General features: G+C 66.2%; 7 protein-coding genes across 7 annotated transcripts in view; 2 read left to right on the top strand and 5 right to left on the bottom strand.

The window, feature by feature from the left end:
• Positions 1-260: 260 nt before the first annotated feature.
• Positions 261-2,810, bottom strand: AMSG_05421 (26S proteasome non-ATPase regulatory subunit 10; the record flags this gene model as incomplete). Its single annotated transcript, XM_013902387.1, has 3 exons — positions 998-2,810; positions 858-922; positions 261-821 (listed from the first exon to the last, which is right to left on the bottom strand). The coding sequence occupies exons 1-3, from the start codon at positions 2,766-2,768 to the stop codon at positions 261-263; spliced, it is 2,397 nt and encodes a 798-aa protein (XP_013757841.1). The 5' UTR covers positions 2,769-2,810.
• Positions 2,811-2,920: 110 nt separating this feature from the next.
• AMSG_05420 (TD and POZ domain-containing protein 4) lies at positions 2,921-4,722 on the bottom strand (the record flags this gene model as incomplete). Its single annotated transcript, XM_013902386.1, has 2 exons — positions 2,921-4,589; positions 4,647-4,722. The coding sequence occupies 2 exons, from the start codon at positions 4,720-4,722 to the stop codon at positions 2,947-2,949; spliced, it is 1,719 nt and encodes a 572-aa protein (XP_013757840.1). The 3' UTR covers positions 2,921-2,946.
• Positions 4,723-5,027: 305 nt separating this feature from the next.
• On the top strand, positions 5,028-5,760 carry AMSG_05419 (uncharacterized protein; the record flags this gene model as incomplete). Its single annotated transcript, XM_013902385.1, has 2 exons — positions 5,028-5,668; positions 5,745-5,760. 2 exons carry the CDS (start codon positions 5,028-5,030, stop codon positions 5,758-5,760), a joined length of 657 nt encoding a protein of 218 aa, XP_013757839.1.
• A 123-nt stretch (positions 5,761-5,883) lies between these two features.
• AMSG_05418 (U3 small nucleolar RNA-interacting protein 2) lies at positions 5,884-7,582 on the bottom strand (the record flags this gene model as incomplete). The annotated part of the gene is made up of 2 exons (XM_013902384.1): positions 5,884-7,365; positions 7,468-7,582. 2 exons carry the CDS (start codon positions 7,580-7,582, stop codon positions 5,900-5,902), a joined length of 1,581 nt encoding a protein of 526 aa, XP_013757838.1. The 3' UTR covers positions 5,884-5,899.
• Positions 7,583-7,729: 147 nt separating this feature from the next.
• AMSG_05417 (adenylate kinase B) lies at positions 7,730-8,976 on the bottom strand. Its single transcript, XM_013902383.1, has 2 exons — positions 8,791-8,976; positions 7,730-8,351 (listed from the first exon to the last, which is right to left on the bottom strand). Exons 1-2 carry the CDS (start codon positions 8,944-8,946, stop codon positions 7,833-7,835), a joined length of 675 nt encoding a protein of 224 aa, XP_013757837.1. The 5' UTR covers positions 8,947-8,976; the 3' UTR covers positions 7,730-7,832.
• A 770-nt stretch (positions 8,977-9,746) lies between these two features.
• AMSG_05416 (UPF0027 protein C22orf28) lies at positions 9,747-11,469 on the top strand. The gene is made up of 2 exons (XM_013902382.1): positions 9,747-9,989; positions 10,119-11,469. Exons 1-2 carry the CDS (start codon positions 9,756-9,758, stop codon positions 11,430-11,432), a joined length of 1,548 nt encoding a protein of 515 aa, XP_013757836.1. The 5' UTR covers positions 9,747-9,755; the 3' UTR covers positions 11,433-11,469.
• AMSG_05415 (uncharacterized protein) overlaps positions 11,131-14,353 on the bottom strand; it is a gene marked incomplete at its 5' end in the record, with an annotated part of 3,808 nt that continues 585 nt past the window's right edge. The window contains one exon of the mRNA XM_013902381.1: positions 11,131-13,647. Within this exon, the coding sequence (XP_013757835.1) occupies positions 11,471-13,647 (2,177 nt within the window). The 3' untranslated portion in view covers positions 11,131-11,470. The remainder of the gene's footprint in view (positions 13,648-14,353) is intronic.

Here is a 14,353-nt window from a genome sequence, read left to right as displayed (position 1 = left end):
CAGCATCGCCACCCGACGCCGCCGCTCCTTGCGCGCAAGCCGCAACCGCATCATCGCTCGCGCGCCCGAGCACGCGTCGCGGTGTCGTGCCCGGTCCATAACCTGGTGCTCTACCCCGCAGTACGCCACACTTTGGCACCCGGAACACACTCGGAGGTTGGCTAGCGAGCCGCACAGCCCGCAAAACGCCTTGCCTTCCACCATCTTGATAAACTGCCTCCGCCAGTGCCCGACCCGTAGTCGCGACGTCGCTCCAGACACTACCCCGGGAACGCCCGCCGGAACAGCTTGCGCCAGAGTATGTTGTCGACGAGGAGCGCCCGCATCGCGCGGCATGTCTGCGAGAGCGCAACTACATCGCGCATCTCTAAAAGGCGCAGAACCTCAAAGATGATCTCGACAGGGAGCAGGTCGAGGCTACCGGCTCCAGACTCGTCTTCCATCCTTTCAACAACATCCTTGCTCCCGCTCGGTCCGGCCACATGCTCACTGCCCTCCTCAGAGTCCGACTCGGACTCCGCCGCCTCATCGCCGCTGTTGTCGCCAGCCTCCTCCTCGCGGACACCCAGCACATCCTCGAGCGTCACTGCTGTGATGTCTTTCGGCAGCAAGCCCGCGGCGTTCTCGCACTCTGCGCCGGCGCCAACAGCCTCGCCCAGCACGGCCTGGGCATGCTCGGTTCCGAGTGCTACCGCTGCGTGCAGAACACTGTTGCCTGCGTCATCACGGCTCGCGTTCAGTGTCTCGCTCCCCACAAGCTGAAGCAGCAGCTCGACCCGGTCGCTCAGAAGCGTGAGTCGCACTAGCTCGGCGAGGAGTACCTGTTCGCCCCGGCCCGCGGTCCAGAGCGTGCTCACCAGTTCATCATTGCCCTTCATCAGCGCCAGACCCAGCGGCGAGACGTCGGTTTCGGCCAGCGCATCTAGATCGAGCCAATCGATTGGAGCGGAGGTGAGTTCCCTCTCACTGACCACGCTCGCGCCTGCGGCAAGCAAACGCGCAACCATGCCTGCGTCGCTGTGCTCGACCGCCACATGCAGCGGCGTCACACTCGGGCACTCGTACGACGCCGCATTCAGCGGCGCGCGCATCCGGATCAGCCGCTCGACAAGCCGCGGCTTCCCTGCGCGGACAGCAAAGTGCAGCGGCGTCCATCCAGCAAAGTCCGGCAGGTCAAGATCAATCGTTCGACGTCCGAGCCTCAGCAGAGCATCGGTCACGTCTTCGGCGCCCGAGACAATCGACCATGCCAGCGGCGTCCGACCCGTCGCGTTATCGACCGCGTTGCAGTCGAGGCCGCACGAACCAAAGTGATCCACCAGCCACTTGGCGGCGTCCTCGTCACCCTCACGAGTGGCAACAACTAGCAGCGCGTCGCCGGCCCGATTTGCGCCATTGACCGCCGCCGCTGTTGCGCGCTGACATGGAAGCCCGGCCAACGCTCGCACCATCATCGCTGGCGAGTGCTTGCGTGCAGCCTTGAACAGTGTGCGCGTTGCCTTGTGGATGGCTACGAGATGTGGCGGGTCAGGCTCGGCTGTGCTCGCTGCCGCTGCCTGGGCCCGCGCCTTGGCCCGCGCCTTGCGGCGGGCGCGGTTTCGGGTCTTGATCTCTGCTATTGCCTGCGCCGCGGCTGCCTGCTGCGCCGCTGCCAGATCCGCCGCACTCATGGCTGTCAGCTCGCCGGTCTCCTCGTCGATAGTAAACTCGGCCGGGAACGACCACGGTCCGTCGCCTGACGAGTTGACGCCGCGGGCAACAACCTGATGCAGGCCGACGCTCGGAGAGTGAACAGCGACCACGGTTGAGCCGCCGAGTGGCGACGGTGAGAGGTGCAGCGTCCGGAGCGCGTCGGTGGGCGGAATGAGTGCAATCTCGATCATCGCCGCTCGTGGCGCTGTGCTCCACCGTACTTGAAGCTTGCGCTCGCCGCGGGCAACACAAACCTCGACCTTGCGCATTTGGTCCGGCGCACCCGACTCGATGGCCAGCACCTGGGCACGTCCGAGGTCGGCGGCGGTATCGGCATCGACATCGTTGGCATGCGCAAGCTTGAACAGTTCGTGGTTGCACATGGCCATGTACTCGCGCCGAAGCGCGGCGTTGGCCAGCGTCACATACGCCTCGCCCAGATCAGCAAACGCGGCCTCGGCGGCCTGCGCTTCGTCTACCTCTGCTCCGGCAAAACGATCCGGATGGTAGCGGAGCGCAACTCGGCGGTACTGACGGCGAACAATGCGAGCAATCGCGTCCGATAGCCGCGCCAGTGACGCAGACGCCTCGGCTGCCCGCACCTCGATGGTGTGGAGGACCGAGACGCTGACCGCGAGACGGTGATCGACATCACGCGCAAAGTCATGCACGGCATCAACATCGGCCCACACTCCAGCAGCATCGGCGTCTTCCGCCAGTCCGGCCAGCCCGGCGGCGAGGCTCTCGGGCGATGTGGCGGCGATGCGACGTTGGACGATGACGACGTCATTGGCAGCGCGGGCGGCGAGACGTACGCGGCCTGCGGTGCCTGATGCATCGGCCTTGGCCCTCTCGCGAGCCATGCGCTGCCTCGCAACCTCCCACTGGGCCAGGCTCTTGCGGATGTCGATCAGGGCGGTCTCCTGGGCGGCCAGTGCCACCAGGTTCTCCGAGCTGTGGCGGACGGTCTCCTCGGCCCGGGCCTCGGCCAGCGCCTGCTCCCAGCATGCCTGGCCGGGCCCACCGGGCGCCCTGCTTTCCTCGTCCGGAAACAGCATGCAAAAGTAGTCCAGCATGGCGGGGGGTCGGAGCCGCGGCTTGGGCTGCGTCGAGTGGGCCGGTGAGCGGCGTGAGCGCGGGCTTCGACGAGTTCGCGGCGTTCGATGGAGCACGGCATCGGATGGCGAATGGAAGGACGGACGGATGGGAGCGGCGTGCTTTACGGACGGGTACGAGGACAGCGGATGGCGGGTGCTACTTGCCGCGAGAGGCGCGGGCGCGGATGACGTGGACAATGGGTCCGCGCTCGAGCTCCTGGAAGGCTTCGGTCTGGGAGACGGCGTCAAAGTGGGCGACGATAAAGCTGAGCGAGGCCTCGTGGAGAAGAGCGCACTCGTGCTCGACGGCGCCCTGGAGCATCCACGCTGCATTCTCGACGCAAATGTTGTTGAGAAGTACCGACTCGCACATGGCTTTGAGATCGGCAAGCTCGAAGAGGTTGACAGCCGTCAGGAGCTCCATGGCCTGTAGCAGGGAGATCTCCGTCCGGTCGATGTAGACAAAGGCGAGGAGGGCAGTAAAGGCCTCAAGCGACATGTCGAGCTCAAACTCAGTTGCTCCGGTCTCGGCAAACATCTCGCGGAACTTGGCTGAGCGCGCGGCGAGGACGGCACGGTGGGCGCGGATGGGCCGGCCCTGGACGAAAAAGGTGACATCGGCGTAGATAGGGTCGAGCAGAAGCTCACGCATGTCACGATGGAGCGGGGTGAAGTCTGGAAACTCGGCATGGTCCGGCTGCGCCTTGACCAAAATCTTCTCGTCTGGCGCGAGCAGCTGCTTGGGCTTGGGCTTGAGCAGCCGTGCGAGCATGCCGCGCTTCTTGGCCGGCTTGGGCACGCCCGGAATGACCTTCTCCGGGTGGCCGTACATGTCGGCGTCGAGGAAGGAGGCGCCAAACAGCGGCGGCAGGTTCGACTGACGCCCATCGCCGTCGACCACTGACGACGCGTCGACGCCGGGCGAGCCCGGGGACGTTGGCTCGGCCCGGATCGGCGACGGCGAGCGCTCGCGACGGGTATGATCGACGTCAGCGGGCGAAGCGACTAGCCCAGGGCTAGCAGTCGCTGCTCGCGCCCGCGACTCTGCCTGGATCTTGTCCAGGCTAGCCGGGGCCGGACTGTCGTCGCTGTCGCGGACGGCGAGGGCCGGTCCGCCGAGAGCCGAGGCCGAGAGCGGCATGGCGGTGTTCGACTCGCCATAGTTGCGTGTCGGCCGGAGCATGGCGTCGGAGGCGCGCGGCTGCTGCGGTTTGGCCGGCGGCGCCGACGACCACTCGCCGGCGTGCGAGGTGTAGAACGGAGTGTGCTGCGGAGCCTTGGCCACAGGACTGGACGGTGCCTGGTCGGCGGTAGCGTCGCGCATGGGCTCCCCGCCGATCTGCGAGGCCGTCAGCGACTGGCCACCGCCGTAGTTTCTGGCCAAGTACGATGCATACGGCGACGGCTTGGGCATAGTCTCCTTCAGCGGCGATGGATGTAGTGGCTGCTGTGAGCCCGGCGCGGTGCCGCGGACCCGGTACGAGTCGCCAGCGCCAGCGCCAGCACCCGCGCCAGCTGCGGTGGGGCCCTGGATCTCGCCGGGACGATAGCTTCCGCCGATGTGCAAGCCGGGCGTAGTCCGAGTGGCATATGGCGAGACGTAGCCCGGGAGAGCCGACCACGAGGCAACCGCAGGCGATTGCGGCTGGGCGCGATGTGCGCTGGCCGAGGAAGCCGAGTGGGGCAGCGGCGGGTTGTGGGCGAGGGTGTAACTGCTCGCTAGCCTGGCCTGGCTGCCACTCTCCGCCTGCGCCACTCCGTACCTAGCCGAGTACGACGACGGGTAGGGATAGTCCGAGCCTGCCGTGGCCGAGGGTGTTGCCGAGGGAGTAGTTGACGTCGTCGAGGTAGCCGGACCAGCCGAGGAGCGTGGAGGCGGGGTGCCGTGAGCGGGTTGGTGGTGGCGGCCATTGCGCAAGGTGTGCGGGTCCATGGGGGGGTATGGTGACAGATGTGGGGGTGGCAGTGGCAGAGGTGGTAGTTTGTGGAGTGGTGTGTGTGTGTGTGTGTGTGTGTGGAGTGGTGTGGTGTGGTGGTGTCTGTGGTAGTGGTAGTGGTGGTGGTGGTGGTGGTGGTGGTGGTGGCCAACGGCTGGGTGGCGTGTCAGGGAGCGGGCGAATGGGGCCGGTGGCGGGGGGAGGGGGGGGGAGGGGGCAGGGGAGGGGGGAGGGGAGGGGAGGGGTGGGGGGGGCACACTGGTACACTGCACTGGGTTGGTGTGAGGAGGAGGGCGTGTGGATGGGCAAGGGCAAGGGCAAGGGGAAGGACAGGAGCAGGGCAGAGGGTAAGGGGAAGGACAGGAGCAGGGCGGGCGGCAAGGGGAAGGGCCGTCGAAGGGGTACCGCCGGTGGTGATGCCTCGGACAGCAGTGATGATGCAAAGTCCAAGGGCAAGGGCAGGGGCAAGGCCAAGAGCAAGGCCAAGGCCAAGGCCAAGGCCAAGACCCGCCATGATGGCTCGGACAGCAGCAGTGATGCCTCGAACAGCGGCAATGCGGCCAAGTCCAAGGGCAAGGGCAGGGCAAAGGCCAAATCTAAGGCCAAGGCCAAGGGCAAGGGAAGGGGCAAGGCCAAGGGCAAGGGAAGGGGAAAGGCCAAGAGCAAGACCAAGACCAAGGCCAAGACCCGCCATGATGGCTCGGACAGCAGCAGTAATGCCTCGAACAGTGGCAATGCGGCCAAGTCCAAGGGCAAGGGCAGGGGCAAGGCCAAGAGCAAATCAAGGCCTCAGGCGGCTCCTGCAGTGTACGACGACTACGAGTACAGAGGCTACGAGTACGGCGACGAGTACGGCGACGAGTTCGGCGGGTACTATGAGTCAGACGATCCGCTGGAGGACGTAGTGCGGATGGTGTCCATGCTGGCGTCGCGGATGCGCGCGTTGGAGCGCGACATCGCCCACCGGCTGCTGGACCTCGACGACCTTGTGCGGCGGCGGCTGGCGGACCTTGCCAAGCGGACTGATGTGCTAGAGGGCGACGCGCTGCTGCGCGAGTCGCTTTGCGTCGACTCGCTTCCGACGCGGCGTCGGCGGCGAGCCTCGTCCTCGCTTTCGTCGTCAGCCGCCTCGGCCGCCTCGTCGTCTTCTGCCGAGTACGAGTACGCGTACGTTTAGTTCAGGGGCTCCTCCTCGCCGACCGTGACGGCGTCGAGGTCGATGCCGACGCGGATGAGCGAGACGCGGTTGCGCGCGCCGCCCTCGCCGCCGGGCAGGCGCCACCAGCGGCCGAGGCGGTGCTCGCGTCCCACAGCGGCGACGACAAACTTGCCCGACCTGGCCCATGCGAGGTCGTTGACAAAGCCGGGCGTGTCAACCTCGGCAACAGGCGTCAGCGACTTGCAGTGGTTGCCGACCTTCCAGAACTTGATCGTCCCCGTGGCCGAGCCCGAGGCGATGACATCGGTAAACTTGGCCGACTCGAGCGCAGTCGCCCAGTTGCACGTCGACCGCTGCGTCACCTCGCCCGGCGGGAGAAGCGGCGACTCGGGAAGCTGGCTGCACGGCGGCGCGCCGTGCGCATGCTTCACCACCGTCAGCGCCCGTCGCTTGTGGACGGAGAACAGCGAGAGCGAGCCGTCGACCGTGGCCACTGCAAAGTTGTTCTCGTTGATGAGCGAGACGCGCTCGACCGGCGAGCCACCGCCGGGTGCACGGAAGAGAAGCTGCGACTGCTCGAGCACCTTCCACACTCGGATCGAGCCGTCGGCAGAGCCCGAGATGGCCCGCTCACGGACGAGCGAGTCCATGTCGTGAACAGCGGCCTCGTGCCCAAAGAGCGACTCGACAAACGCTGCCTCGCTCCCGGCCCAGACCTTGACCACACGGTCGACGCCGCCGGAAAACAGCTGGTCTGTCGCATGGCGGAAGGCGAGGCCATACACAGGGCCCTTGTGTGCCCGCGGCGCGTTGGAGAGCGCAGGCAGCAGCGTTCGCGGCGGCGCCCGCGTGTCCCAGATCCGGATCGTTCCGTCCTCCCCCGTCGACGCCAGCACCGCCGGATTGTCCGCCACGGCAAGCGCGAGCACCGCGCCAGCGTGCCCGTCGCCGAGCTCAGTCGGCGGCGCGAGGCTGCGGCCCTTGGGTGGCGCCCGGGCCGCAGGCACCGCCACCCACTTGGTGTCCGACTCGAGATCCCAGGCCACAATGGCCCCGTCTTTGGAGCCCGAGTACACCACGCTCTCGTCGGCGGCCACAGCGACGGCGGTGACCGGCAGGCGGTGCTTGCCGTGCGAGGCCGAGACGGCGCGGCCATCGGGCAGGCCACCGGAGCCAAGCGTGTCAGCCACCTCCTGGCGGTACCGATGCGAGGCCCGGAGCGCGGCTTCATACAGCTTGTCGCCCACAGCCTCGTGGCGGCGCCCGCCTCTGCTTCCGCTCCCATCGTCGCCGCTCCCGCTTCCGCTCCCGTCGTCGTCGTCGGACCCGGCCATGGCTTCGATGTACTGCCGGGCGAGCCGGGCCCGCTTCTGGGCCGGCGTCTCTAGCTTCTCCAGGTCGTCCGAGTAGCTCAGCTCGGCCTCGTCGCCGCCTCGCCCACCGCCCTCCTCGTCACCCGAAAGAGACTCCACAGCCTCGTCTTCCGCCGCATGCCGCCCGCGGCGCCCCTCACCCCGCTGGCTCCGGCCCCGTCCGCCCCGGGATGGCCCGCCAGATGACCTGCTCCGTCCGCCGCGGCTACGGGCCTCACCCGAGCCCTCGCCCTCACGCTTCCGCTTCCGGGGATCCTTCAGCTTGGCCGCAACAGACCGCCCTCCCCGGCGCCGGTTGCCAACCTCGATGAAGAAGTCTGCCATCAGCCCTCTGCAACGCTAGTCGTGTGTTGCCGCTACCCGCTGCCACTGGCCACTCGGCCGCCGCCCGTGGATGGCCGAAAGATGGGCAATGGGCAATGTCCGCTCACCCACTGGCCGAATCGGAGACGGGCCATGGCGGTCACCAGCTTTCCCTCCTCTTCTCCTGTCAACACGAAAACAATGTTCGTGGCGACCACGCACTCATGGGTCACAGTATGTAATTGGTTGCTGCGCAGCGCCCGCTCGCAGATCAGTGCTGGGCGTTGAGGACGGCCTGGACGTCGGCAAAGACCGAGTCGGCCTCCTGGTAGGCGTTGATGAGGCGGAGCAGGCCCTTCTTCGAGTAGAACTCCTTGAGCGGCGCCGTCTGCGAGTGATAGACCTTGAGCCGGTTCTTGCACGCCTCCTCGTTGTCGTCCGGCCGCTTGTACAGCGGCTCGCCGGTCACATCGTCCTTGCCCGGCACCTTCGGCGGGCGGTGGACCACGTGGTACGACCGGCCCGACGCGCGGTGGATGAGACGCCCGGTGATGCGGTCAAGGAGGATGCCGTCATCAATCTCGAACGAGATGACGTGGTCCAGCGACTTCTCCTCCTTGGCCAGCAGCTCGTCGAGCATGACAGCCTGCGGGATGGTCCGCGGGAAGCCATCAAAGATGAACCCGTGCTCGCACTCGGGGTCGGACCCGAGCCGCTCCTGGATGAGGCCCACAATGAGGTCGTCCGAAACAAGCTCGCCAGCAGAGATCACAGACTTGACCTTCTTGCCCTGCACACCACACCATTATCTTCACCATCAGTCACCCGCCCCGCCCCATCGCCCGCCCTCTCCTTCCATGCCCACCCCTACCACCCTGCCTCATGACGCGTTGCGCCGGCGCCTCGCCATGCCGCCACAAGCCCACCGGGTCTTCCTCCCGTTCTCCCCTCTCCTCCTCCCCTCCCCTCCCCCCTCCCCCCCCCTCCTCCCCCCTTCCCTCCCTTGCCCTCCCCTTCCCCTGCTGGCCTGCCACCACCACTGTCCCCGGCTGGCCTGCCACCAAAAAATGTGCACCCTCTCTCACTGCTCCCCCCCGATCCCTTGCTCTGTCTGAACAGCCAGCCTCACGGGTGCCCCCTCCGGCCGGGCCACCATCCCCTCCCCCTTCCTCATGCAGAGCCTTCCTCCTACCCTCTCTCCCTCTCCCTTCCCCCCCTTCATCACATACCAGCGGAGTACCCGCAGCAATGGCGGCACGGAGCATGTCGCCCGTGGCGAGGTGGCAGAGGCCGTACTTGGCCTTGATCTGCGGGGCCTGGGTACCCTTGCCGGCGCCGGGCGGGCCCATGAGGATGATACCAAGGTGCTTCGGGGCAGTGGCCATGTTTAGCAAAGGTCTCTACAGTGAGAGTTGAGTGGTGCTTCTCCACTTACCGAAGACCCCCTCCCCCCCCCCTCCCCCCCCCCCCTTGTGCCCGCTCCTACCCAGCCGCCGTCCTTTCTTCTGCGGGTCGCTCCCGTGGCGTCTCCGCTCTCGCTCCACTCGCCCCAACCCCCCCTCTCCCCACCTGGGGACATTCGTTCCAAACTCCTTCTTCGCTTCGACTGTAAGTAGCCACGCTCTCGCAACTCCCTCAACTACATATCGCATCAGACCGTTCCATCGCTTCATTGCTACCCACGATCCCGCAGTGCAGGCCATGTTGCACGGACGGCATGGCGTCAGCCCCTTTCCTCCACCACCACCCCTGCCCCGCTGTCCTGATCACCATGACCATCGCGCCGTCGCCTGCCGCCCGGCAACCAGACATTAGGCCAGGAGCTGCTGAATAGAGGCCACTCTATGCGCGTGGTGTACATATGCCAAGATAGGCCATCGGATCCGATATCTCCCCCCCCCGCTGCCCGGTCTCCCCCCCATCTCCTCCACCCCCCTTCTCCTCCCCCTCCCCATCGAGACCCGCAACCAAGCGCAGACCGCCCCCTTCCCCCTCCCAGCTTCCCAAGCAGCAAGATCATACCGTTCCATCAAACTCCCACCAGTGTAGCACCCACAGCCATGTGCGATTGGCTTGCCGAGACAGAAGAAGTCGGACCGTCTCTGGGAGGCTTCCAATCCTCCCTCCGAGTCGACCCCCCCCCCCCACACACAGCCGACCACACGGGAGAGGGTAACACCTCACCCAAGTGACCATGGCGGACACAAGGGTTATGGATGAGACTGCCGAGTACTCGCTGGAGGAGCAGGAGGGGTACATCAAGAAGCTCGACGCCAACACGTATGAGATTGCCAAGGGCTTTGTGCCGGGCATGCGGGTGCCCGGACGGTTCTATGTCAACGACGAGCTGCGTGAGCTCATGGGCGACGAGCTACGCCAGTACACCTCGGCCAAGGGTGTCGGCGGCTTTGTGCCCGCCCTCAAGCAGGTACGCATGATCTCTCTCTCTCTCTCTCTCTCCCCCCCCCCCCCTCACACAATCCCCCATCCCCACCCCAGCTCACCTCCTCACCACCTCCCCCTCCCCTCCCCCCCCCAATGCCACCTCTTGTTCTAGATCGCCAACGTGGCGCAGCTGCCGGGAATCGTGCGGTACTCGTTTGCCATGCCAGACGTTCATTCCGGCTACGGCTTTCCGATCGGCGGTGTGGCGGCGTTTGACATGGACGATCCCGAGGCTGTGGTCTCGCCGGGAGGCGTCGGCTTTGACATCAACTGCGGCGTTCGGGTCATCCGCACCAACTTGCGTGAGGAGGATGTGCGGCCGATCCAAGAAGAGCTAGCGCAAGCGCTGTTCAACCATATCCCGGTCGGTGTCGGCTCCAAGGGCGTCATCCCCATGACCATGGCCGATCTGGAGGAGGTTCTGGAGATGGGCCTCGACTGGTCACTCCGCGAGGGCTACGCCTGGCCCGAGGACAAGGAGCACTGCGAGGAGTACGGCCGGCTGCTTGCGGCGGACCCGTCCAAGGTCTCGCGGCGGGCCAAGAAGCGCGGTCTGCCGCAGCTCGGGACGCTCGGCGCCGGCAACCACTACCTGGAGGTGCAAAAGGTGGAGGAAATCTACGACGTCGATGGGGCGGCCAAGATGGGCATTGACGCCGTGGGTCAGATCGTGGTCATGGTCCACTCGGGCTCGCGCGGGCTCGGCCATCAGGTGGCGACTGACGCGCTGATCGAGATGGAGCAGGCCATGCGCGACGACGGCATCGATGTCAACGACAAGCAGCTCTCGTGCGCTCGCATCGGCTCGCAAGCTGGGCAGGACTACCTCGCCGCCATGGCGTGCGCCTCCAACTACGCCTTTGTCAACCGCCAGTCGATGACATTCCTCGTCCGCCAGGCCTTTGCAAGCGTGTTTGGCAAGTCGCCGCAGGAGCTTGACATGTCGCTCATTTACGACGTCTCACACAACATTGCCAAGGTGGAGGAGCACCTTGTCGACGGCACGCCCAAGACGCTGCTTGTCCACCGCAAGGGCTCGACCCGTGCCTTCCCGCCGGGCCACCCGATGCTCCCGGTCGACTACACCTACATCGGGCAGCCCATCCTCATCGGCGGCTCGATGGGCTCGGCCTCGTACATTCTGCTTGGGACACAAAAGGGCATGGACGAGACGTTTGGGTCGACCTGCCACGGCGCCGGCCGCCGCTGCTCACGCTCCAAGGCCCGCCGCGAGGTCAAGTACGAGTCTGTTCTCGACGAGCTTGCGGCCAAGAACGTCTCCATTCGCGTGGCCTCGCCCAAGCTCATTGCCGAGGAGTGCACCTCGTCGTATAAGGACATCGACGCGGTCATCGAGACCTGCCACCAGAAGGGTATCGGCCGCAAGGCTGTCAAGCTCACCCCTATTTGCTGCATCAAGGGCTAGCTCCGCCGCTGCAGCTGTAAACGATGGCCGTACAAGCGTCAGTCGAGCAAGCTTGGCGTGCTCGCACCACTGCTGGCCAGCACGTCCGCATTGGCGGCGGCGCCAGGCTTGGTCGCGCTGCCACTATCGCCGTTGTGGAGCGGGTCGAACATCGAGAGCAGCGACGGCGTGTCTTGCACGAGGCTGCCCGAGACTGACGGTCCGGCTGCAAACATAGCAAACGGATCAGCGGTGGCGGCCGGCACGGTGGTAGGAGCTGCGGCGGATGCGGCGGCGAGTGCGGGTGCAGCGGCGAGCTCTGATCCGAAAATAGCAAACGGATCGGCAGCAGCCTGCGGACGAGCTGGCTTGGGGAGTTCCGGCTTGGGCTCTGCCACAGGCTCAGTGCTTGCAGCAAAGTCGATGAGCGGAGCAGAGGTGGCGAGGGGCTCTGCCTCCGGGTGTGGCTGGGCTGGGCTGACAAGCGCGGGGTCGGGCGCGTCGGGCGCATCGGGGGGAGCAAATGAGGCGTGGATGTCGGCAAAGTCGACGCCGTCCCAGTTGACCCGGTTGTCGAGGCGGACCCGACGGGTGACCCGGTTGGGCGCGAGAACCGGCGAGGCGAGCTCGCCGAATAAGCCCCCGCCGCTGCCAAGGCTTCCGCCGACACCGCCACCGGTTCCAGTCGGCGTCCGCGGCGTGGCGGGAGAGTCGGCTGGCGAGCCCGGGGCCGAAGTCGACGAGCCGCCGCCGCGGCGGAGGGCAGAGAAGACCTTGCCGAGCTTGGACCGCGAGACGCGCTTGTAGGAAAAGGCGGCGATTTCAAAGGCATTGGGCGGACGGCGCGATGCCGCGCGGTCTGCGATTTCGCGGCCAAACTCCTCGAACATCTGGGTCCGCTGAAGAGCGCGAAGAAAGGCGACGGTCGACTTGGACTCTTCGTGTTGTGCGATGAGCGCCTCAGAGTCAAACACGACAGCCGACGACGCGTGGCGACCGGTGGAGACGGCCGACTCGTCGACAAAGAGGCACGAGCGGAACGGGCCGAGGAGTGAGACCCAAAAGGCCATAAACGCGTTCGAGACCCGATTGGCGAGCTCGCGCTGCGCCGATTCAGGAACCACGGCGTCAAGCTCCTTGCGGAGCGCCGACCATGTTTTGCGCAGCGCGGCGGCCGGCTTGTTCGGCAGTGCGACGCCACCGGCAGCAGCGAGGTCGTCGCCAAAGCTGGACGTGCTGGCGCGCTCGGCCCGCTCAGCCGCGGTGTCGACAACGCTCGAGTGGTCGAGGTAGACAACGACGACGTCGTCTAGCGGGTACTTGGCGATAGTCTCGAGCTCCGACGTGGGGACGCCCATGAGCCACGGCATGGGTGCGCAGGCGTAGTCAAAGAGCGACGGTGGCAGGACCGGGATGAAGACGTGCTGCCACTGCAGCGGGTCGAGCAAGGCGTTGAGGGTCAGGATTGACGACGAGAGCGTGGCCAGCGCCTGGGCTGTGACCAGGATGCGGCGCTCGGTGGCGAGAGCGAGCAGGACGCCGGCAATGGCGTCGGCGTCGAGGGCGGCAAGCAACGCCAGCCGGGCACCGACTGATGGCTCAAACCGCGGCGCGGCCCCGGGCGTCGCTCGCGGTAGCCGCAGAGTGTAGCTCGACGAGCCGACAGTGAGCTTGAGCGAGGGCGAGGTGATGCGGGCAGCAAGGACCTGGTCAAAGAGCGATCCGAGCGCGGGACAGTTGCCTGCGCTCGGTGCAGCATGGCCCTTTACCCGCTCGGCCAGCTTGAGGACCTTGCGGAAGAGGGCGACCGTGGGGTGATATGAGAGCATGCACACGGCGTACACAGTGTCCGACGGCCCGGCAAAGCGGCGGACGTGTCCGTAGAGCCGATCGCCATCACCGGTGGTCAGCACAAAGACAAAGCCATGAAGCCGGGTCCACAAACTGGTCGAGCCTGTGCCTGCGGCAGAGGCATCGGCTCCGGGAGCGGCGAGGCCTGTGGGAGCCGCCGGCTGCATCTGCAGCTGCGAGCGGGCAGCCGAGGGGGAGGCCGAGTGGCGGGCACGGGGCGCGAGGCAGGCGAGTGCGGTATCGGCGGTGTCGGCAAAGCAAAAGGCTGCAGCAGCCTTTGCAGTCCCTGTCCACCGCGGGGAGTGCGGGGCGAGGGTGTGGACGGTCGGCTCCGACCAGTGGGCCGGGTTGGTGACGGCGAGGAAGGCGGCCTCTGCCACCCGTTCTGACCGCATGGGTAGGGGGCGGGGGAGGGGGAGGAGGAGGACGAGGGTGAGGGTGAGGGGGGAGGGGGAGTCTCTGTCACTGCCGCAGCAGAGTGGTTATGAGGTGAGTGTGTTGTGTCGTGTGTCGTGTTGTGTCTTGTCAAGCCGTGTCGGGCCGTGTGGGGTCTGTGTGGTGGTGGTGTGGAGCAGAGGGAGCGAGCCCGTCCAGGTGCCCAATCCGTTCAATCGTTCGTTTAATCGTTCATTTAATCGTTCCCTCAATCGTTCGCTCGTTCAATCGTTCATTTAATCGTTCCCTCAATCGTTCGTTCGTTCAATCGTTCCCTCAATCGTTCGTTCGTTCAATCGTTCCCTCAATCGTTCCCCCAATCGTTTGTTCGTCCCCCCCCCCTCCCCCCCCGTCCCTCCCCTCCCCCCTCCTTTCGTTCGGCCTCCCCACCTTTCTTCCGCCCCTTCACCTGCCCAACCGCCACCAGCCGTGGGTTGGGGACCTCGATGTACCAGCTCACCATGTCGCTGCTAGAGTATGCAGCGCAGGCAAAGATCTTCACAGAGCGCAAAATCACACAGCTCGTCTCCCTCGTCCACTCCCTCCAGGCCCTGCGCATCGAGGGCGAGAAGCCCATGTCGCGCCGCGTGAGGGAGATGGTCCGCCGGGTACGCCTCCTTCCCTCCCCCCCCCCCCCACACAACCCCCCTTCTGGC

The sequence above is a fragment of the Thecamonas trahens genome, assembly GCF_000142905.1.
Source record: "Thecamonas trahens ATCC 50062 unplaced genomic scaffold supercont1.23, whole genome shotgun sequence".
NCBI lineage: Eukaryota > Apusomonadida > Apusomonadidae > Thecamonas > Thecamonas trahens.
This window is presented reverse-complemented; position numbering and strand designations above follow the sequence as displayed.

Excerpts from the sequence above, each read along its gene's own strand:
- AMSG_05417 (XM_013902383.1), bottom strand. The coding sequence starts at position 8,946 with ATGGCCACTGCCCCGAAGCACCTTGGTATCATCCTCATGGGCCCGCCC. Across the intron at positions 8,352-8,790 it reads TTGCTGCGGGTACTCCGCTG|GGCAAGAAGGTCAAGTCTGT; the intron begins GTATGTGATGAA and ends TGTGGTGTGCAG.
- AMSG_05416 (XM_013902382.1), top strand. The coding sequence starts at position 9,756 with ATGGCGGACACAAGGGTTATGGATGAGACTGCCGAGTACTCGCTGGAG. Across the intron at positions 9,990-10,118 it reads TTGTGCCCGCCCTCAAGCAG|ATCGCCAACGTGGCGCAGCT; the intron begins GTACGCATGATC and ends CTCTTGTTCTAG.